Source organism: Saccopteryx leptura, chromosome 12, assembly GCF_036850995.1.
Source record: "Saccopteryx leptura isolate mSacLep1 chromosome 12, mSacLep1_pri_phased_curated, whole genome shotgun sequence".
Taxonomy (NCBI): domain Eukaryota; kingdom Metazoa; phylum Chordata; class Mammalia; order Chiroptera; family Emballonuridae; genus Saccopteryx; species Saccopteryx leptura.
Genome location: NC_089514.1, coordinates 15,853,119 through 15,875,544, shown reverse-complemented (window position 1 = coordinate 15,875,544; position 22,426 = coordinate 15,853,119). Strand labels below are relative to the sequence as shown.

Below are 22,426 nucleotides of genomic sequence, written 5' to 3'. Positions count from 1 at the left end.
GAGGAAAGCGTGGCGGAGGGGTGGAGAAGCAAATGGGCGCTTCTCCTGTGTGCCCTGGCCGGGAATCGAACCCGGGTCCTCCGCACGCTAGGCCGACGCTCTACCGCTGAGCCAACCGGCCAGGGCACATAACACAACTTTAGAGAGAGCAGGAAAGCTAATTCTGGAGAGAGGGGGAAGGTGTTGCGGGGAAGGGGAAGGGGATGTTGTGGGGGACGGGGGAGGGAGGATGCATTCGGGGGGGGACACTAGAATCTATGTAAACACAATAAATTAAAATTTATAAATAACTAAAAAGAGTGGAAGACAAAACTAAAATGCTATTGGTACCTCAGAAGGTCAGGATTTAAGGCCTGAACTCACCTGAGTCAGTTGCTTGCTAAAAACAGAAATATCAAGACTCCGTAAGATTTCAACAAGACACACAGCTTCATAAGATAATACTAAAAATGTACAGCACACACTCCAATATTACTTGGCATGCGAAGAAGCCAGGAGGAGCGCAGCTCACAGAGGCAAAGGTAATCGGTCAGCAGACACCAACCCCGAGATGACGCAGATGTGGGAATCACGGGAGAAAGATTTAAGGCAGCTTTTTATAAGAAGTAAGGGTGTGCTCTCTTGAAATGAATATAAATATAGAATGTCTCAGTGAAGACAAACCAAATGGATAATTTGGAATTGAAAAATACAATAACAAGTAAAAAACTCATTGAATAAGCACAATATTAGAGTAGAGATGACAAAGAAAAGAGTCTATGAACTTGAAGGGAATAGAAATGTATTCAAATTAAACAGAGGAAAAAAAGAGTTGAAAAAATAATCAGAACTTCAGGAACCTATGGGATAATACCAGAAGGTCTAATATTTTGTTTCATCATCAGAGGCCCAGAAGTAAAGAAAGAATATTGTACAGAAAAATATATTTGAAGAAATAAATAGTGGCTGAAAACGACCGAAATTTAGTGAAAGACGTCATGAACCTCAGACAGGATAAGCCCAATACGGTTTATGCTCAGATACATCATAATCAAACTTCTGAATATAAGACAAAGAAAAAAACTGTGAACAGAAAAAAATAAGCTACTAATAACTATCTGAATAATGTGGATTTCTCATGAGAGACCAGAGAGGTCAGAAGGAAGTAAAACTGTTTTAAATCTGGTGGTGGGGGTGTCAATCCAGAATTGAAAATACAGTGTGTCCGTAAAGTCATGGTGCACTTTTGACCGGTCACAGGAAAGCAACAAAAGACGGTAGAAATGTGAAATCTGCACCAAATAAAAGGAAAACTCTCCCAGTTTCATACCTATTCAGTGCAGTTCCATGTGGGCTCACGCACAGATTTTAGGGCTCCTTAGATAGCTATCCCGTATAGCCTCTACAGACTCATCACTGACTGATGGCCTACCAGAACGGGGATTCTCCACCAAACTGCCGGTTTCCTTCAACTGTTTATCCCACCGAGTAATGTTATTCCTATGTGGTGGCGCTTCATTATAAACGCGCCAATATTCACATTGCACTTTGGTCATGGATTCGAGTTTAGCGAGCCACAGAACACACTGAACTTTCCTTTGTACCATCCACATCTTGACTGGCATGGCCGTGGGCTGCTCCGCTGTCTACACGGTGTTACGTCATCATCTGCGCATGCGCACATGCTGCCACATCATCCGACAGAAACTGGGAGGGTTTTCCTTTTATTTTGTGCAGATTTCACCTTTCTATTGTCTTTTGTTGCTTTCCTGTGACCGGTCAAAAGTGCACCATGACTTTATGGACACACTGTATTCTTCAAATGAATGAGTGAATGAATGAACAAATGAATGAGGAGAAAATACTCTCCAGACCTGCTTTTTTTAAAAGACTTTATTTATTCATTTTAGAGAGGAGAGAGAGAGAGAAAGAGAGAGAGAGAGAGAGAAAGAGAGAGAGAAGGGAGGAGCAGGAAGCATCAACTCCCATATGTGCCTTGACCAGGCAAGCCCAGGGTTTTGAACCAGTGACCTCAGCGTTCCAGGTCAATGCTTTATCCACTGTGCCACCACAGGTCAGGCAGAACCCACTTTTTAATTTTTTTTTTTTTTTTTTTTGAGAGGACTGCTTTTGAAAGCATTACATGTAACTGAAAATTGTTTCTAAGAAGTAAGATTGCCAGGAAGTTACACAAACTGCTTTTGCAAGGTGCCTGGCTTATAATAGGAATATTAAGTTCATTAAAAATGATAGTTCACTTTCTGAATTAAACTTGTCATCAGAAGATGACAAAGAGCAAAGTGGTAGGTTAAGATGATGGAATAGGAAAACCCAACTATTTTTGTTTAAAAGATTTTTTTAAGGTAATTTTTTTAAGGAAATTGTAATTAAATTGGTTTTTGAGATTCTGATTATAACCCTGATGATAACTGCAAAAAGTGGAAGCAACTTTTTATATCTTTTATCAACAGAGGACAGACTAAATAAATCTGATGCATCCATGTAGTGAAGTATTAGATCTATTGAAAAGAATGAGCTTCAACATGGAAAGATCACTAGGTTATTAATAAAAAAAACAATTATATACATGCAATTAAAAAGGATATATTCAAATATAGGCATAAATTTTGTCTGAAAGGCTAGAGAGGAAATCACTTTGGAAGAAAAGATCAATTTTTGTGTTTATTTTACAATATTTCAATATAGTTAGAATTTCTTGTACCACATATGTGTACAAGAAATATTTGTATGTGTACAGCTGTGTAAATGTATAATGGCTTTTAGAAATAACATCAGTAAGAATTTTAAACTTGTTTTTTCATGAAAGCTTTTGACATTTTTACTTCATTTCTTCTGGTATTCAGTATTACCAGTAATGTCATAGAAGTCTGTTGTTCCTTTTACATAACTTTTATATCCTGAAGATTTCTACTTTCTCTTCTAAACCTCAGCATTCTGGTGTTTCATTTAGATGTGTCCATTTCTGGGTCTTTTTTATTCAGTCGGCTCTGCACTTGGCAAGCCTTTCATTCTGAAGTTTTGTCATTTAAAACTCAGGAACATTTTTTCCCATTATTTCTTCAGCTGTTTCCTTACCATCTTTTCTCTGATCTTGTCGTATAGGCACTGTTGGACGTGGCCTATATGTTCCCAGTTTTCTCATGTTTTCCTCTTTGTTCTGCATTTGGGAATTAACTTTGACTTGATTTTCCTGATTAGCAGTTTCAACTCTATTCTGTTAGTCTGCTGGTTGATTTTTTTAAAAAAACGTGACAGTATTTTTAATTGCCAGGAATTTTCTCCTACTCTCGGGTTGCTCCATTTTCTCCCTCTTATTAGCCCTTTGTGAGTGCAGTAGCCTCTCACATGTCTCTGAGAGTGCTAAGAAAAATAAACTAGAGTTCTGTTCCAGCACCATCTGTCTGTTCTCTCCCCTAGTTAAGTTTGTTCAGTTCTGTCCAGAGTTATTTATCTTCCGTGTCTGCTGATCTAGAGTGGTTGATTTATATATATTTATAAATGGGGGACTAGGTTGATTAATCCAGAATATACATCTGATGAGGATTTCCTGTGTAGTTGGGTAGGCTCTTCCCACGCCCCAGCCTCTCTCTGGGATGGGAGGGTGTGAGTGAGACACGGAGTAGTAAGTCGTGAGCCTGTCCTTAGGCAAACTTCTCCTTCAGACTTTAGGTAGGAGCAGGTGAACAAGCTGGGAACCTTAACAATAGCTAAATTAAGAAGAATTTGCCCTGGAGATAGACCGTATTAATATTAGTACAATGCTTTAAGTTGGAAGAACAGAGGGGAGGAGGTGGCACTACTCCTAGAAGTGTTAGAAGTGTAGTAAGGGGAAGCTTTGGTTGTCGTAATTGTGGGACACTACCAGCATGTCATGGAGAACAGCCTTATACAGAAAGGGATTTTTGCTCCCCAAATGCGAAGTTTCCTGTTTGAGAAACATTGCTTTGCTTTAGTGTGTTCACTCCTGTGTAGTCTCCTTCCCTCCACCCCCGCCTCCTTTAGTGTCTGTCGGGAAAACCCAGATTTACGTCTGCTTCTGCGCTCAACAGCCATGTTAGGAACCCTTCCCATGCAGAACAGACCCCCCCCCCCCCGTCTCTTTTGAATGGGGTTTCTTAATCATCCCGTGTGGCTGCCCCCTCCACTGCGCCTGTCTTTTTCCTGTGTAGACTCAAACTTGGGGTTTCTCCAGGGTTGCTGAGGAAAATACAGCTGCACGTTCTGTTCGAAAGGCTTCACATATTGATCATGCGTTCAAGAACTTCAGTGGGATGAGCTGAGTTTTTTCCACTAGGATGCCTTCCACGGTATGTCTCCCTACTTTCCCATCTTCTTATCCCACCATCTCCATCAAAGAAAGTGAACATTTCACTCCTCTCTTGTACTCTCTCAGTGTCAACAATGCACTAGGAAATGTTGTTCCAGGAGTTTTCCATGTATTATTTAGCAGCAGCAACCCTGAGAGGTAGATACCATTGTCATTCCCTTCTTAACAGATGGAAGAAACAGGCTTGGGAAGTTAAGTCATTTTTACTCAAGTTTTCAGGACTAGTTAAGTGGCAGAGTCCAGGCTCTTAACCACTAGGCTGAGTCACCTGTTATTTCTTCATAGTGTTTGTTCTTTTTGTGCTTTATACACGTGTTTTAACTTTTTATTCTATTCTACTAGACTGATTTTTGGAGGAAAGAGAGTATCTGTTCTCTTCAACATCTAACATTGTGCCTGGCCTATAAGCGCTCAGTTAATGTTAATTTAGCTGAGCACATGGAGTAGTTTGTTTCTTCTTTGATTCAATGTAACAAGATTAGAATTTCAGGAGATTAGTTTGAGAGATAAGGTATTGAGAACATTCCTGTTACAGAAAATAGTTATTTTATTGACTTAACTGATAGTTGACAAGAGGTCCGCTATCATGGTCAAATCAATTATGTGAAAATAGTTGTGTCAAAATTGAACCTTAAAGAAACCTGACTTGATCTACATTTCAATGGATTCTTATTTTCTATATTATTTCTTGGAAATGTATTTTTTAAAATTTTGCTACTCTATTGCAAATACATTAGAAGTAGTTTGACTTTTAGGTACCTTCTTAGAAATTTGTTTATATCTTTCCAAACGCACATAAAATTTCCTAGATTTTGTAAGTTATGCAACATTGTTCTAGAGATATAACTGTTATCTATACAATGTAAGAAAAATATTTTTAAAAAATCTTCTGAAAACTTAATTTCAGTAGGAAATTTAGTTTGTTGAATTGTATAGGAATGAATATACCATCAAGTATGGTTATAAAAGGCTTTTTAAGGTTAAAATAGGCTCCAGTTCTAATTTATTAAGACTCATTTATTTAATTACTAAGAGTTCTGAAACTGGACAGAGATGCTCTTATAAAATTCTAGAAAGCTTTAGAACAGACTATAGGTGGGTTAATAACATTAAATTTGTTTCACATCTTGATATTATAGTAAGTTAGAAATGTATTTGTACTTAAGACGTATTGCTGTAAAAGCTCGCCATTGTGGTAGACTAACCATTGAGAGAGATACCACTTCCTTCTTTTTGGCTTGTTACAATTTGTGGAAAGTTGATAGTTTTTAAGATTACTGCTTTCTAAACTAGACCACATTTTGCTGATTCCAAGTATCATAGAGACATTTTATTTATAAATAACAATATTTAATTTACAAAACTTTTCTTAATTTTGGTAACAGAACAATGTTGTATTTTTATGGCTGAAACTATATTATCATGAATTTACGATGCACCAGACTGTGTGCTAGTTGCTGAGGACATAAGTCTGAACAGACAGACATAATTTCCGTGCTCATCAGACCTAGCTTAGAAAGGAAATCATACATGGAACAATTAACAAAATATTTAATTACAGGTTTGTCAGAGTTATAAAGTATAGAAGACTATGAAAATATATGTTAGGAGACTTTATTCTAGTTGGGGCTGCCAGACACATAGCTATTCTGCCCTGAAGGATGCATAGGAATCAGGCACACCACGGCGGTTGTGCATACCTGGCGGTAACTTGGCTGGGACAGGGGCGGACTTTGTATCAGGATGGGAAAAACGGGTACACTCAAGTTACAGAAAGATGATATAGATTGAATCTGGTGATGTATTGAAAGGCTTATAGGCCATACATTTACTTTATAGTATTTCTAGGTATATATACATAACTATATATGTAGAGGCTTTTGTGCTAGTCTGGGCAAGAAATGATTTTGGCTAAGACTCGTGAGGGGTAATGGAAAGAAATTGTTGGGTTCCAGAAATATTTTAGAAGGTAGAATACTACTTCCTTTGTTCTTAGTTTTTTTCTTGCCACTTTCAGACTTTCCAATATTCTGGAGGTTTTTGTCCAATTTTTTTTCAGCCATTCTCTTATTCTTGTGTTTTTTAAATACTGCTATTGATAATTCTGCTATTTTACTAGAGATTGTGAAGGGAAAGAACTTACTCTCAAATAGCCAGTCTGCCATACTGAGTTGAACCTTACTCTCACTGACTTGAAATGTCACTGTTAGCATGTATTAAATTCTGTTTAGCTACTGCTTCAAGACTTGTCTGCTGCTGTGCCAGTATTATAGCATTTAAGTTGCAGTGTATTTATACTTTATTTCTATTAAGGTTTATTCACACTCTTTTTTTAAAAGAATGACTTGTAGAGAGTTGACATTTTTATAGTTTGAATACTCCTACCCCACAACATGGTGTCTCCATTTATTTATTTTAAATATCCTTTAGTATAGTTTATAATTTTTCTCATATCTGTTAGAACATTCTTAATTTAGCCTTATTCCTTGTTTGTAGATTTTGTTGGTGTTATGAATGGAATCACTCCCCCCCCATGATGTTTTCTAATTGGTTATTACTATTATTTAGGAAAACTTCATTTTTCTATGTTGCTCTTATGTGTAGTCACCTAGCCAAACTCTTGTAACTAACTTTGATAATTTCCCAACTGATTTAGACTTTTCTAAGTATATCATTATCGGTATTTTAAAAACACATCATGTCTACTTCATTGAATAAAACTTTCAATATAGGTTTGAAAAGTAGTGGTCTTAGTGGGCATTCTTATCTTGTCCCTGACTTTATGGTAAAGCTCTGGCATTTCTCCATTCACTGTGATACTCTATGTAGATGCTAGTATAAAATGACTGGTTTCCTTCTGTTCTTCCTAGGAATTTCATTAGGACTGAGTTTGAATTTTATTTGATGTATTAGAAGCATTGAGAGAGATGGTTGTGGGTTTTTCCCTTATACTGTGAAAGTATATTAAATAATGTATTTTTAAGTGTTGAACCATCTTTATATTTCTAGGATAAACTATAATTGGCTCTTAATTGTTATTTTTAAAGACATTGTTAGATTCAATTTGCTAATACATTTTAAGATTTTTGCATATATGCTCATCAGTGAGTTTAGTTTCTAATTTTCTTTGAGTTTTGAAATTCATGTAGAAGTTGGAAAGCTTTTGATCTCTTCTGTCTGAATTTTAAAATATGAATTATCTCTTTCTTGAAGGTTTAATAGAATATATTCTTAAATCTAGTCAGGGCCAACATCTTTATAAAAGGGTATCTTTGAAAACCTTTGCAATTTCTTCTATTATGAACTATTTCCATTTTTATCTTTTTCAACTAAACTTCAATAATTGACAATTTCTAAGAAAATCTCTACTTGACTAGATTTTAAAATAAAGTTGTACATTGTATTTTCTTTTTAATCTTCTTTATGCCCTCATAAAGGAATGCAATTGCATTCCTAATGCTGTGTTTTCTCTTTTCTTAATCAGACCAGCCAAGTAGTTGTCTGTTTTTATTGATCTTTGAAAAAGCCAGCTTATTGATCAAATCTATGATTCTTTATATTTGCATTAATTTCTGCTTTCCATTATTTTTCTATTTCTGAATTTCTCATTAACTTGTCAAGTTTGGTCTTTCCTGATCCATAGTGGTTTTCTCATACTTTCTCTCTTCTTTGCCTTCTCTAGTGGGAGAATTCTTCAACTCGACCTCCTACACATTATAATTTTTTAGTCATCATCTTTATCTCTTTTGCTTTCTTTTCTTCCCTCACCTGAGCTCCCTAGTAATTTTGTTTCTGTGATGGTTAATGCTCTGCTTGTTAAATTTGATGAGGTGCATTCATACTGCTAATTTTCATAAGTGTTTCATGAGTCTTGATTTGTTCATATTTGTGATTGAAGGGTCTAAATCAGTGGTTTTCAACATTTTTACACTTGAGGACCGGTGAAAATAGAATTATTTCAGGGACCACTAAGGCAGAAATCACCCTGAGCATAAGCAAATTCAACTAAGATCATTGGGTCTGTAATCTTAATACAACATCAAGGTGGTTAACTCTTTCTTCCACGGACCAGCATGAACTTTCTGGCAGACTGGCAGTTTTCTCTAGCTTAAGTAAGAATCCCGTTTATATTGTCATTGAATCTAGCTTCTGATTAAAGGGTCTGTCTACCAGTGATTATGGAGAGGAGTGGAACTTGCAAAAAAAAAACTTATCTTCTGAGTTTTGGGACTTTCCTTTCTTCCTGGCATCTATGAGTAAATTGGGACACTTCCCCGTCTCTCTGACTCCCACTAAACTTTGCAAGGTTCCTGCTGCCAGGAACTTCCTATTTCATGTACGTATTAAGCTTTTACATACTCGAGAGCTGCCTTGTGGTTATCCATGTCAGAGTAATTATTACCAATTTAGTTCATGTTTTAATATCTTATACGGTTAATTCTCTCATTTCTTAAACATTTTCTCATTTATTTTTACATATGTGTCGAGGACAATTTAGTTAAAAAGAACAATTATTATTTTTTAATAGTTTATATTACTAAATAACTTATTTACAAAGTCAGACCAGTCGAGTGGCTTGTTAGGGGAGGCCATTCTTTCATCCTGTCCCACCTCCTCCCGGTAAAAGAGGAGGGGTGAGATTATGCCAGGTGTCAGAACATTGCACATTTTATTCACAGCAGCGTATAGAATGAAGTGTTAGGGCAGGTCCTGCATAGCAGGGGAGTTGTGGTAACGTTTTGACACCCTGGTTTCAATGGAGCCCCAGGTAAGTTGTCCCACACATACTCACTGGCTCCCCTCCCCTCCCCTCCACTTCTTGTCTCCTGTTCCCACCAGTCAGCTCTGAGATGCCCCCAAACCATTCCCATTCAACCAGGTACAAAGGGGAAGATCCACAGAAGGCCCCAAGCCCCTCACCACAACTTTCACCTAGGGGATTAAATAGCCTGGAGCAGGGAAGGGGAACTATGAATAAAACCAAGTGAGGATTTTTATAGAAGCCTTGACAGGAATGTTAAGAATATCATCTGATTGTAATTGAGGAAAAAAGTGCTACCAGGGGAAAATCAAGTCTTATCAAATGTTCTGAAACTGCCCATAAGAAGGGGCTGGGGACTGCTCTGAGAGCTTTGGAATCGGGGGCTTCGGCTGGTCAGCCTGGCCGTGCTGAGTCGGATGGCCGGGGGCGGCTGAGAGGCACAGGGCAGCCTGCCTGGCCCCCGCTTCAGCGGGAGTCCTTCGGCCACCTCACCGAGTGCTCCTGGTGTGTCACGTTCCTCCACGAAGCTCTTCAGTTTGAGGAAGTGCTTGGTACGGTTACTCTTCTGACTGGAGGGGAAGCGTGTCACCTGACTTGTTGGGGAGCCCTCAGGAAATGGGGTCGGGTCTTTGGCTGCTGATGGGTGTTGTTCCCTAGATCTTCCACTCTGTGCTCTGACCATGGTGACCCACCCAGTGCCTGCTGGTGGTACAGGCGCTCTCTCAGTCCACAGGCCCCTGTCCCATAGTGGGTGGCCAGCAGGATGTAATGAGGGCCATGCACACACCCGTGCAAGGGGCACTGGCGTTTCATAGACCTAGCAGGTGGGAGCAGAAGTTCTTGCTTGTAAAGGAATGGGAATGCCAGCCTTCACTCTGAAATGGAATCCTGGCATGGGTGGCATCCCGAGCTGTGATCCTGTACCGTTGGTTGTGCTCTGATTCCCTGAGTCTTTGCTCTAACCATCTTGTATCATCCTCTGCAGGGAGCTAGGGTTCATACTTGAGAGACTGAAGCTGAAATAGTTGAATGTCAGTCTCCTCTCTCAGGTCTCTGAGGGCAAAATCAAAGGTTCACAGAAGCCACACTGAGACTGCTCCAAATTTGCTGAGGGCCAGGCACAGACAGCTTCTCACATTGGCCTGCAGTGGAGTCTCTCCCGAGAGCCTCAGAACACACCCAAAGGACAGATTCAGACGACATCACAACTGGATACAGGAAGCTTCACAAGCCGCTTATCCAGAGGGAGAGCTCAGCAGGCACCAGACCCTTCTGAGGTGCATTCTGCTCCGGGAGGTCGGCACCTGCACAGCAGCTCGCTCGCCGTGGTGGGCTTGAGCCTCAGTCAGCCAGCCTGAGGGTTCATCCCGTCCACAAATGGGCCAGTAGTAATCAAGACCTAATCACAGTAGGGGGACCCACAAAACCCACACTAGGGACATTCCTGGAGCACCCAGGTCAGGTGATCAAGGAGACAGCACAACGGATCTCACAGGACACCGACTATATAAGGCCACCCAACGAAGAAGGAGAGTCATAGCAGATCTGTTAAGTCTTTGGTGGCATGTGTCCCACAGGGACATGAGGTCTGCTTTAAGGTTTCATTGAAAAGCACATGATTTGCTTCTTCACAAAAATAAGTAGCTGTTTATTTACCAGATTGCTGTTGATCTTCGCCAGCACTACATTTTCTCATGAAAGGATATTACATTTTGTCAAATGTTTGTTTGTTTTAGTCCTACACATACAGTGTATTACATTGGTAGATTTCTGTATGTTGAGGAACCACTGTTGCATTCCTGGGACGAACTACACTGGTCATTGTGTATAGTCTTTTTCATGTGTGGCTGGATCCAGTTGGCTAGTCTTTTTATTAAATATCTTTGCATCTTCATTAATAAAGGATATTGGCTGTAATTTTCTTGCAATGTCTTTGTCTGGATTTGCTATCAGGATCTCATAGAGTAGTGGGGAAGTATGTCTTCCTTTCCTTTATTTGGAAGAGTTTGTGAAGCACTGGTTTTAATTCTTTAATGTTTAATGGAATTCACCACTGGAGCCATCTGCTTCTGGGCTCGCAGGGAGTTTCTTGATTACAAATTCAATCTCAATCCTTTTTTTATAGCTCTATTAAAATGTCATATTTCTTCCTAATGTTTTTTAATTTGAAGATATAAAGGAAGTGTAAGATTGTAAGTGTGTATAAGGTAGCGTGATAACAGAAAACCTGTCCTGCTGCCCGTTCATGGGAAGTCAGTTTGAAACTTAAACTGTTTAACAGTGCTGTTTTCTAAATTGTGATTTTTCAAGTGTTAATTGTTAATGTCTTTTTTATTTGAATTTTATAATATATATCATAATGTAAGGTTTCAAAAAATTTATTGGGGTGACATTGGTTAATAATATTATATAAGTTTCCAGTATATACTTCCATAATACATCATTTTCATATTATACTGTTTGCACCATCTTGTTTTTGTCTCAGCAGCAATGCAGCAAGTGCTGGAGAACCTTACGGAGCTGCCACCATCTACGGCAGCAGAAGAAATAGACCTAATTTTCCTCAAGGGGATTATGGAGAATCCTATTGTAAAATCACTTGCTAAGGTATGTTGACTTATTCATAAGATTACTAAATTATTTTTAGAATTGTTTTTATAGAGGTCTTTTCAGATATTGCTATTTTAGAACTTAAACTTTAGTTAGCAAATAATATCATTACATAATAAAATCTTAGTATTCATCAGAATTGGACCACTCTATGCCTTTTCTATGCTTTTTTATTTTATTTTATTTTATTTATTTTTATTCAGTGAAAGGAGGGGAGACAGACTCCCACATATGCCCCAACCAGGATTTACCCAGCAAGCCCACTAGGGGGCGATGCTTTGCCCATCTGTGGCATGGCTGGTTGCTCAGCAACCAAGCTCTTCCTAGCGGAAGCCCATGGAGCCATACTCAGGGCCTGGGGCCAATTTGCTCAATCAAGCCATGGATGCAGGAGGGGAAGGAAGAGAGGGACAGAGGGGGGAGGGGTGGAAAAGCATATAGACGCTTCTCTTGTGTGCCCTGACTGGTAATCAAAACCGGGACATCCACCTGCCAGGCCGATGCTCTACCACTGAGCCAACTGGCAAGAGTGATGATTTATTTATTTATTTATTTATTTATTTATTTTTTTTTTGCATTTTTCTGAAGCTGGAAACAGGGAGAGACAGTCAGACAGACTCCCACATGCGCCCGACCGGGATCCACCCGGCACACCCACCAGGGGCGACGCTCTGCCCACCAGGGGACGATGCTCTGCCCATCCTGGGCGTCGCCATGTTGCGACCAGAGCCACTCTAGCTCCTGGGGTAGAGGCCACAGAGCCATCCCCAGCGCCCGGGCCATCTTTGCTCCAATGGAGCCTTGGCTGCGGGAGGGGAAGAGAGAGACAGAGAGGAAGGCGCGGTGGAGGGGTGGAGAAGCAAATGGGCGCTCCTCTTATGTGCCCTGGCCGGGAATCGAACCCGGGTTCTCCGCACGCTAGGCATGATTTTAAATATAGGATGAAATGACCTTTAGTTTTAGCCTAACACATTTAAAGTTTTAGGGAAATCATAACTGAACAGTCATGTTATAATGGGACTTGTGAAAAAGGTCCTAGTCCATTTTCAATAACAGTAAGGTACTGATAGGACATGATTTACCTTCAGAGTCAAGATTTTGTCATAAATATCAACCACTGTACTGTGCTGAGAAAAAGTAATAGCTTCAGGGTCTGTTGAACTACACAGAGGCTGTTTAAGCCTACGTTAAAGATGGCTCACCCTGAGCTCTTACTGCTAACTTAAAAATAGTTGTTGGCTTGTCCCTTGGTGTCATACTATTGTCTGTTTTTCTTGTCAGTGTATCTATTAAAACCCATTCCCATGTTCATTTACTTTATAGCTTTCGATTTGTACATTTAGAAACTAGACAATACTGTATAAGGCATCTTACAACCTGTGTATAGTTTACAGGCACACTCAGCGATATTGTGGGCTTGGTTCCAGACCACAATAAAGTAAATATCACAATAAAGCAACTCACACATTTTTGCCTTCCTAGTGCATATAAAAGCTGTGTTTGCGGGTTCATCCCTGGTCAGAGCACATGCAGAAGCGAGGAACAGATCGGTGTTTCTCTCTCTCTCTCTCTCAAATCAATAAAAAATCTTTAAAAACTTTAAAAAAGAAATGTTTACAGCAGAGGTCCCCAAACTACGGCCCGCGGGCCACATGTGGCCCCCTGAGGCCATTTATCCGGCCCCCACCACACTTCTGGAAGGGGCACCTCTTTCATTGGTGGTCAGTGAGAGGAGCACATTAACCATCTCAGTAGCCAAAAGCAGGCCCATAGTTCCCATTGAAATACTGGTCAGTTAGTTGATTTAAATTTACTTGTTATTTATTTTAAATATTATATTTGTTCCCGTTTTGGTTTTTTTACTTTAAAATAAGATATGTGCAGTGTGCATAGGGATTTGTTCATAGTTGTGTGGTTTTTTTATAGTCCGGCCCTCCAGTGGTCTGAGGGACAGTGAACTGGCCCCCTGTGTAAAAAGTTTGGGGACCCCTGGTTTACAGTATACTAAAGTCTATTGAGTGCAATGGCATTATGTCTAAAAAAACGATGTACATAGCATAATTTAAAAATGATAACCATTCTCAGCCTTCAGTGAACCTTATTGTGTTACTGGTGGAGGTCTAGCCTCTGTCAATAGCTGCCAACTCATTTGAGCAGTGGTTGCTGAAGGCTGGGGTAGCTGTGCCAAGTTCTTAAAGTAACAGCAGTGAATTTTGTGAATCAGTTGACTCTTCCTTTCATGAATGATTTCTCTGTAACATGAGATACTTTGTTAGCACTTTACCCACAATAGAATTTCTTCCAAAATTAGAGTCAGGCCTCTCAAACCCTGCCACCTTTTTATCAAGTAAGTTTGTGTCATATTCCAAGTCATTTGTAGCCGTTTCAGCAACCTTCACAGCATCTTCATCAGGAGTGGATTGCATCTCAATACCATTTGCATTGCTCATCCATAAGAAGCAAGTCTTTATCTGTTATAGGGAAACTGGAACAATTCAGTTACATCTTCAGGCTCCCCTTCTAATTCTAGTTCTCTTGCTGTTTCCATCACATCTACAGTTACTTCCTTTACTGAAGTCTGAACCCCAAAAAGTCATCCATGAGGATTGAAATTGACTGCTCTACCCTCCCATTAATGTTGATATTTTTATGTTTTCCCATGAACCACTAATGTACTTAATGTCCTCTTGAATAATGAATCCTTTCCAGAAGATGTTCAATTTACTTTGCCCAGATCCACCAGAGGCAGCTATTGCTACACAAAATGTATTTCTTAAGTAACAAGACTTAGAAAAGTCAAAGTTACTCCTTGGTCCATGGCTGCAGGATGGTATTGTATCCACAGGCACTTAACGCTCATGTCATTGTACATCTTCATCAGAGCTCTGGGGTGACCAGGGGCACTGTCACCCATAAAGGGAAGTGCAGTAAAACAGGTCATGTGTGTATATATGCACATAAATGAAGGGCTTGGGAGGCTTAATACTCTCCATATGTTGATTCTCTGCAAACTGAGGTATAGATTTAGTATAATCCCAGTCAGAATTTCAGGCTGTCAAGATGGTATTGAAATTTATAAAAGACATAGACTAGCCAACATAGTTTTGAAGAACAATAAAATGGTCTGACCGGTGGGACACAGCCACTAGAGTATCAACCTAACTTTGAGGCCCCAGGTTTGAAACCCTGAGGTCGCCAGCTTGAGCGTGGGATCATTGACATTGCTTTTATTATGTTTAATCATTTATTTACTAAAGCATGAATAATATCATCTGGACTTTGAGCCTAGACTGGAAAATCATTAGGATATTCTGTTGGGTAGGAAACGTTTTTTATTATCATTTGGCCTATTAGTTTTTTCATGGTTTAATTATAAAAATGAGTTTCCCATGACTTAGGATAAGAATAGAGGCCAAGATTTATTATACGACATGAAAATATTTACTAAAAACTCTATATATTGCCTCTGATTAAATTACTAAATTTGATTTCAGTGAATCAAATCTTCAAGACATATCTTTTAAAACTTTATGCAAAAGAAACAAATCAAGAGGAAAACCATCGTCTGGAGCAAAACAGTGTGGGTCATTATTTCACTGTTGTCTTTTCAGGCTCATGAGAGGCTAGAAGATTCGAAACTAGAAGCCGTCAGTGACAATAACTTGGAATTAGTCAATGAAATTCTTAAAGATATCAGTCCTCTAATCAATGTGGATGAAAATGTGGCCGAACTGGTTGGAATACTCAAAGAGCCTCACTTCCAGGTGAACTTTCCCTCCTCCTCTTCTCGCCAAGTCCCCGATTTCCCAAGTCCTCTCCAGTGCTCACTGTGTTCCAGTTTAAGATGAGGTGTTTAAGGGTTACTTAGGGCCATGTTTTGTAGTATGTAGATACCAACATCGGTATTTCAATCCGATATTCTGAGGATACATAGACACACATAATATACATTATGTATAAATGTATATCTGTCACAGAAATACATCTGAATGGATTTTTCTTTGTGTAATTAAAAAGCAAACACCTGATTCACCATCAGACCACATGCTAGAGACGTTTTTCTCCGTGATAGTGGATTTTTCTTCCTTACTTCCTGTTTCCCAGACCTTCTTATAAACAGTCATACACTTTTAGTGCCGTTTCTAAGATTGGGTGCAGTCGATGAGCTTGGAACAGTGGACAGCAATGTTAGGATAGAAACGATTGCATAACATGCTCTTGATAGGTACAAAAAAAAAGTGCAATTTAAGTATTGGTCTATATCAGTGAAGAGTTCATCATTTTAACAGAGAAGAGCCAGTTTCAGAAGAAAAACGGGTGGGGATATTTCCTATAAATCTATAATAACGACAGTATGGTATTGAGTCAGCATTCGAAAAATAGATTAATCGACGAGAATAGCAACCCAGAAATATATTCGTATGCATATGACAAGCTGGTTTATTATGAGGGAGATACTACATTTTAATGGAGAAAGAATGGACCATTTAATAAATGGTTGTGGGATGGTGGAATAAAATGTCACCTGCTTTCCACTGTAAATCTCAGGGGCAACACCCCCTTACTTTTTCTTAAAGACTTTCTGTAACTCTCCAACAATTTTACTGCAAAATATGAGGATTTATAGTGAGATGGTTCATACTTAAATCAGTATCTGAGGTACAATAAAGGACACATATCAGAGACACTCTAATGCAGGGGCCAGTTGATTGAGGCCTTAGAAGAGATAGTAAGGTATTCAGATTTAATCACAAGGGCAATGGGAAACCCTGGGTGGGGATGAGAGGAGGTATTAAACAGGGAGAGGTCAGATTATGGAGCTAGATTGTTAAGTACTAAAGCAGGAAATTGTGATAGCAGTATAAAATGAGGATTTTCAAGTGTTAAGCAGTAAAATAAACAGGACTTGTGACTGGTTGCTTATGACAGTGCGGGAGAGAGATGTGGGAATTTGATTAAGGATAGGATTCCTGACAATTGATAGCATCTGCTGAGATTAGCCTCTCGAGGAGAAACTGTTTGGGACATGCTAATGCTAGGTAACTGGCCGTGTTAAGTTAGTGATCTCTCAGAAGCATCTGGGTAGTGCTTTCAGGCATTCTGTATACTTTTTTAAATAAACAAAGTTTAATAATTATAAATGTATATAAAGTTTAATAAACACATAACATTAGAAAATAGCAGCAAGCAAAAGTAAAAAACACACTGCATTCTTACTACCCAAAATACTTTATCATAGTGCATATTTTTCCATGTTTTCTATGCATAAATGTACATATATTTTTTTTTCTCTACTAATGAAGCCATTTTCCACAAGGTATTTTATAATTTACCCTTCCTTTTTTTTATCATTGATTTCCACTTTTCTACTTCAGTGGACCTCCATCTTATGTAGTGCACATACTATATTCAGATGTCTTTATTTGATGCCAAAATATTTTTTTAGTGGGGGTAGGGGGCAGATAGGAAGGGAGAGAGATGAGAAGTATCAACTCATAGTTGTGGCACCTTAGTTGTTCATTAATTGCTTTCTCATATGTGCCTTGACTGGGGGACTCTAGCCAAGCCAGTGACCCCCTTTGCTCAAGCCAGGACCATCGGGTCATTTCTATGATCCCACACTCAAGCTGAATGAGCTCACACTCAAGCTGGCATCCTTGGGGTTTTAAGCCTGGGTCCTCAGCACCCAAGGTCGACTATCCACTGCGCCACCACCTGGTCAGACCCAAAATAATCTTTATAGCTGGTTTGTACATACAGCTTTCCAACGTAGGTCCATATGTGGTATCCCTCTCTCCCTTGACTATGATGTTGACTTTTTGAAGAGACCAGGTCATTGTCCTGTAGTAAATCCCACTTCCAGGATGTATCTGGTTTCTTTCCTGTCGTGTTATTTAATTCTCTGTCCCTTCCATTTCATGTAAACAGAAGCCCCATCTAAAAGGTTGACAATTCAAGTTAATTATTTGGAACTAGAGTTCATCTTAAATGATGTGATGCAGCATGAATTAAATTACAGCAGAAGATATATAATTCCTGGTTGGCCCACCACTGTTGATGCTGAGATTGGTTCTCTAGTTAAGGGCAGTAATAGTCTAATATTTCCTTTGAAAGCCTTTCCACTAGAAGTAATTTAGTGTGTTATTATTTTAGCATTATACAAATGCTCTTTCCTTTCAACCATTTACCTACTGGCAAATTCACATTAATAATCCTTGCCTGAATCAATATTTTCATTAGAGGTTGCAAAATGACATTTAAAAAATTCTTTCATTCTACATTTCTTATATGAAGTAGAGCTTTTCCTCATCAAGTGGGCTGTTTGGTTACTCTGTAATGCATTTCCCACCGAAAAGTCAGGCAAATGCTTGATCCTTCTCTTTACCAATTTTCAAAGGAAAGAATTTTTATAATAGCAATCTTAAATAGTAACAAATGTGTTACTTTTAGTCCTTTGTTTTTTAAATAGCACTGTAGACTTATGGATTTTTTTCATTAATTCAATATGTTTCAATCATCTACCATCCTTAACTGTTCTTGATTTTCAAAATGTCATAATTTTGTTTAGTTGTAGACAGATTTTTAGTCTGAGTCTGAAGCCCATGAAAGATCTGGACCAATTATAAAATTGGGAATTATCAATGTATAAGTAGTAGTTCAAGTCACAGAAATGAATATTTCCTAAGAGAGAACAGGGTGAGAACAAAGACCAGGTTAGGGATTTGAGTAACCTCCAGCATTTATAGGCATAATCCTTATTAAGGACTTGTAACTTTTTCTTTTTTGAAATTTTTCTTTAGTCTTGTACATATTTTCAATGAAATAACCAGAAATTACCAGTTAAACCCATAGGCTGATTATTTCTCTTGTGAACCTGTCGACATTTGTCCCCTTCTTTGTATTTTGAATTATGAATTTGCATTCCATCCATTCAGAAAAAATTATAAACTTAGCTTTATGTTGAGTATGCACAATTACAGTAAAAATGAAAATAAAACTAAATATACAAAAAGAGTAAGAAATTTCTAGAAAGCGAAATCAATGCCCTCCATGAAGATAGCACATAATAGTATATGGAGACATTAAAAGTATATTCAGGACTGTCACTGGCTCATTTTGTCCTCCTAAAAAAGTATGTTTTGTAAATTGCAACCTTTATTTCTAATATAAAATTTTCTATCACAGATATAAGGTGCTGATATTTTCTATTGGACATCTTTTTAACAGATATTTTGTACATGTAAAAAATGTATTGTTAACATAACAATTTTAGGGTAAAAATTAGGGTTCCTGCCAGCTGAGTTTATCTGGTAAGTAGTTCATTGGGGACTGGCGAGTACTGAATGACGACGGTGGTGACGACGGCGGTGGCAGAGAAACTCTGTGTCTCCATTGTGCCATACTTCTCATTGAACGTGCCACTTTTTAAAGTCACTAAACTCAGTTCTTCAAATCTTTTAAAATAATACGATATTGTTTGATGATTAAAATATGTCTTTTTTTTTTTTTAAAGACTCTATATATACTTGATTTAACTCATATTTGGGGATTCACTAATATGTGCCTTGGAAATTTTTAGTACTCTGCTGAGATAATGAGCTGGTATTTTTAATAACTTATTCCATCCATAATTAATAACCACAGGCTGTTTGAATCCTTTCAGTCACTCTTGGAGGCCCATGACATTGTGGCATCAAAGTGTTATGACTCACCTCCTTCAAGCCCGGAAATGAATAATTCTGTCAATAATCAGTTATTACCAGTAGATGCCATTCGTATTCTTGGTATTCACAAAAGAGCTGGGGAACCATTGGTGAGTAGATAAATCAGTTTCTTTTTAAATCTGCAGTCTGACGTGGCTCAGTCACTCTAGCTCATGTTTTTCTCTTCCAGAACTTGTATCATTATGAAAACTTTGTGTTTGCTTTATGTCCTTTGCAGGAAAGTCCTTTTGTCTGGGTGGTATATATTATCACAGTTGCACGTGGCTTAAGGAGATTTGAATATCAACACAGGAGAGAACACAGGAAAAATAGGAATGATTAACTCACCTACTTTTAGAATTATTTTCTTACATATATGTATATATACATACTCCTGAGTATCTAGAGTTTTTTTTTAGAAAATCTAAAATCAAAGACAATTTGTTCTTATTTCCTTTAGGGTGTAACATTTAGGGTGGAAAATAATGACCTGGTAATCGCCCGAATCCTTCATGGAGGCATGATAGATCGACAGGGTCTGCTTCATGTGGGAGACATCATTAAAGAAGTCAATGGCCATGAGGTTGGAAACAACCCAAAGGAATTACAAGAATTACTGAAAAATATTAGTGGGAGTGTCACCCTTAAAATTTTACCGAGCTATAGAGATACTATTACTCCGCAACAGGTCAGTAATAAAATTCTTGGTACTGTAATATTAAGAACACTTTTATTTCTTTAATCAACTGTTGGATATAACCACCAGTAGCTACTCTTTTGCCAAAGGGAAAAAAAACTGATTTAGTTGTTCTGAATTGCCTTATTTTGTTGTGGGTGAATTTTTAAATAAGTAACATCAACTTACTACTATAAAGGAATTAGGAAATCAATCTCTTTGTGAACACCATGAACCTACCGTTTGGTAATGTACAGCTAGGTATCAGAATAAACCGTAAAGCCTTTTAGTCATTAATCTAGCGAACATTTTGATAACCAGTTATGCTCCAAGCCCTGCGAGAGAATAATGTAGTCCCAGCCGCCTGCAGCTCAGTGCACATGCTGTGGGCAAGAGCAGCAATGCTCAATGGTGCGCCTCGGAGTGTTTCAAACATGCAGCGCCTCGCTATTTAGTCAGGGGCCCTCACCCCCTTTCCCTTTGTCAAGTACAAAAATGACAACAGCCAACACAGTAACCTTCCATAGTGACCGAATCAAAATTATACCTATTTTTTTGTCAGATCAGCAAAATATAACATTTTTTTTTGGTATGCTGCAGAATTTTAGTAATAGTTTATGTGTGCCGTGAGCTAGAAAATAAGGCCAGAAAGTGAAGGTGAGTTAGATGAAAAAGAATTTTAACACCTGGTTTGTGCACATTCCATCTGCATTTTGTAACTAATTTTTAGGTAAAATAGATTTTGAACAGAGGAATGTTTTAATGACAATGGTCATTGAGCCTCATTATGCTGAGTGGATCTCAGAGGAGGAGAGATGAGACTGTGTAACCCGGAAGCAGATTTGAAGGTGTTGAGGTGAATTGTGAAAGATGACTCCAGTGAAAGGTTAAGAAGATCGTTTGGGCCCTGGCCGGTTGGCTCAGTGGTAGAGCGGCCTGGCGTGCAGGAGTCCCGGGTTCAATTCCCGGCCAGCGCACACAGGAGAAGCGCCCATCTGCTTCTCCACCTCTCCCCCTCTCCTTCCTCTCTGTCTCTCTCTTCCCCTTCCACAGCCAAGGCTCCATTGGAGCAAAGACGGCCCGGGCGCTGAGGATGGCTCTGTGGCCTCTGCCTCAGGCGCTAGAATGGCTCTGGTTGCAACAGAGCGATGCCCCAGATGGGCAGAGCATCGCCCCCTGGTGGGCATGCTGGGTGGATCCAGGTCGGGTGCATGCGGGAGTCTGACTGCCTCCCTGTTTCCAACTTCAGGAAAAAAAAAAAAGATCGCTTTGGTTCAAATACCTGTGCCGCCACTTATGAGATCATCATCCCTGTGCTTCATTTTCTCACCTGTGTAATTAGGGATAATAGTTCTTTTCTCAAAAGATTGTTAATAAGTATTTAAAAGAGTTAATTCATGTGAAGCTCTTACAGAAGCACCTGGCACATATTGGTTGCTCAGCAGGTAGCTCCTGCCACTGTTGTGATGGTGGTGGTGTGAGGTGTTACTGTGGTGTAATAGAATTATAAGGGAACAAAAAGCAATGATGTAATTACAAACGAACAGTTGACGATTATGGTGGGAGTGTTGGAACTGAGGAGAGGATTTTCAAGCCTAGATAATGTAGAAATTGGAAATATTTTCCAGTGTTTTAGAGGACTTCAATTGTTCAGGCTTATTTGAGAAATTTATTGTTTCAAGTGTGAGTGAAATAGTAAGTTTTTTATCTAAGATTCTACTAGTGTATCTTATTTTCATAATGTTAAAAGGATAAGTTTAAAGGCTTGTTTTTGTATTTCCATGCCATTCTTTGAAAAAATGTGTTGAATAGTTATTTTACGTTATTATTCAGAGGACAGGATAGAATATTTAATCATTTTGTTAGTGTGCAAATTGGACTTCTGAATGTACATAGGCTTGTTTGTAATGAACTTTGGTTGAAATGGAGGTAGAGACCTCGTCTTCTGGGAAAAGGATTATGAGTCAGCACATTTCCATTTAGAAAAGTAGAACCAAAGATTTAATTTTTAAAATTATGTGTTAGTTGTAATACTTAGGAAGATTTATTTTTCCTCCTGTGGTCCAAACTCTAGAATTCTTACCAGCTCACCATGCCCATAATGGACTTCTGTGGGAGAAACAAATTTTTGTAGCATTAATGGCTAGAGCTTTGGCCTAAATCCTATAGATTCTACCTGGTGAATTAATCTGAATGACATGAAATGCGGGGATAGTTAGCTGTCTTAGGCATAAAATTTTCCCCATTCCATGCCTTCTCAAACCCTGATTTTCATTTATCCTTTATAACTGGAAGAACTGTTATACTTTAATAATACAGGGTGTTCTGGGAAAACTGTGGTCATCTTA

At 38.7% G+C, this 22,426-nt stretch overlaps 1 protein-coding gene across 7 annotated transcripts in view; it reads left to right on the top strand.

The window, feature by feature from the left end:
* PALS2 (protein associated with LIN7 2, MAGUK p55 family member) overlaps window positions 1-22,426 on the top strand; it is a 79,892-nt gene that overhangs the window by 34,902 nt on the left and 22,564 nt on the right. For 5 of the 7 annotated variants that reach the window (XR_010747534.1, XM_066354245.1, XM_066354241.1 and 2 more), the window contains exons 2-5: window positions 11,575-11,696; window positions 15,311-15,463; window positions 19,363-19,512; window positions 19,863-20,090. Coding sequence is in view for 6 of the 7 variants with exons in the window: in XM_066354241.1 (XP_066210338.1) it covers window positions 11,575-11,696; window positions 15,311-15,463; window positions 19,363-19,512; window positions 19,863-20,090 (653 nt within the window). In the remaining variant the exon portion in view is untranslated. The remainder of the gene's footprint in view (window positions 1-11,574; window positions 11,697-15,310; window positions 15,464-19,362; window positions 19,513-19,862; window positions 20,091-22,426) is intronic. The other 2 variants (XM_066354246.1, XM_066354242.1) reach the window with 1 other exon arrangement.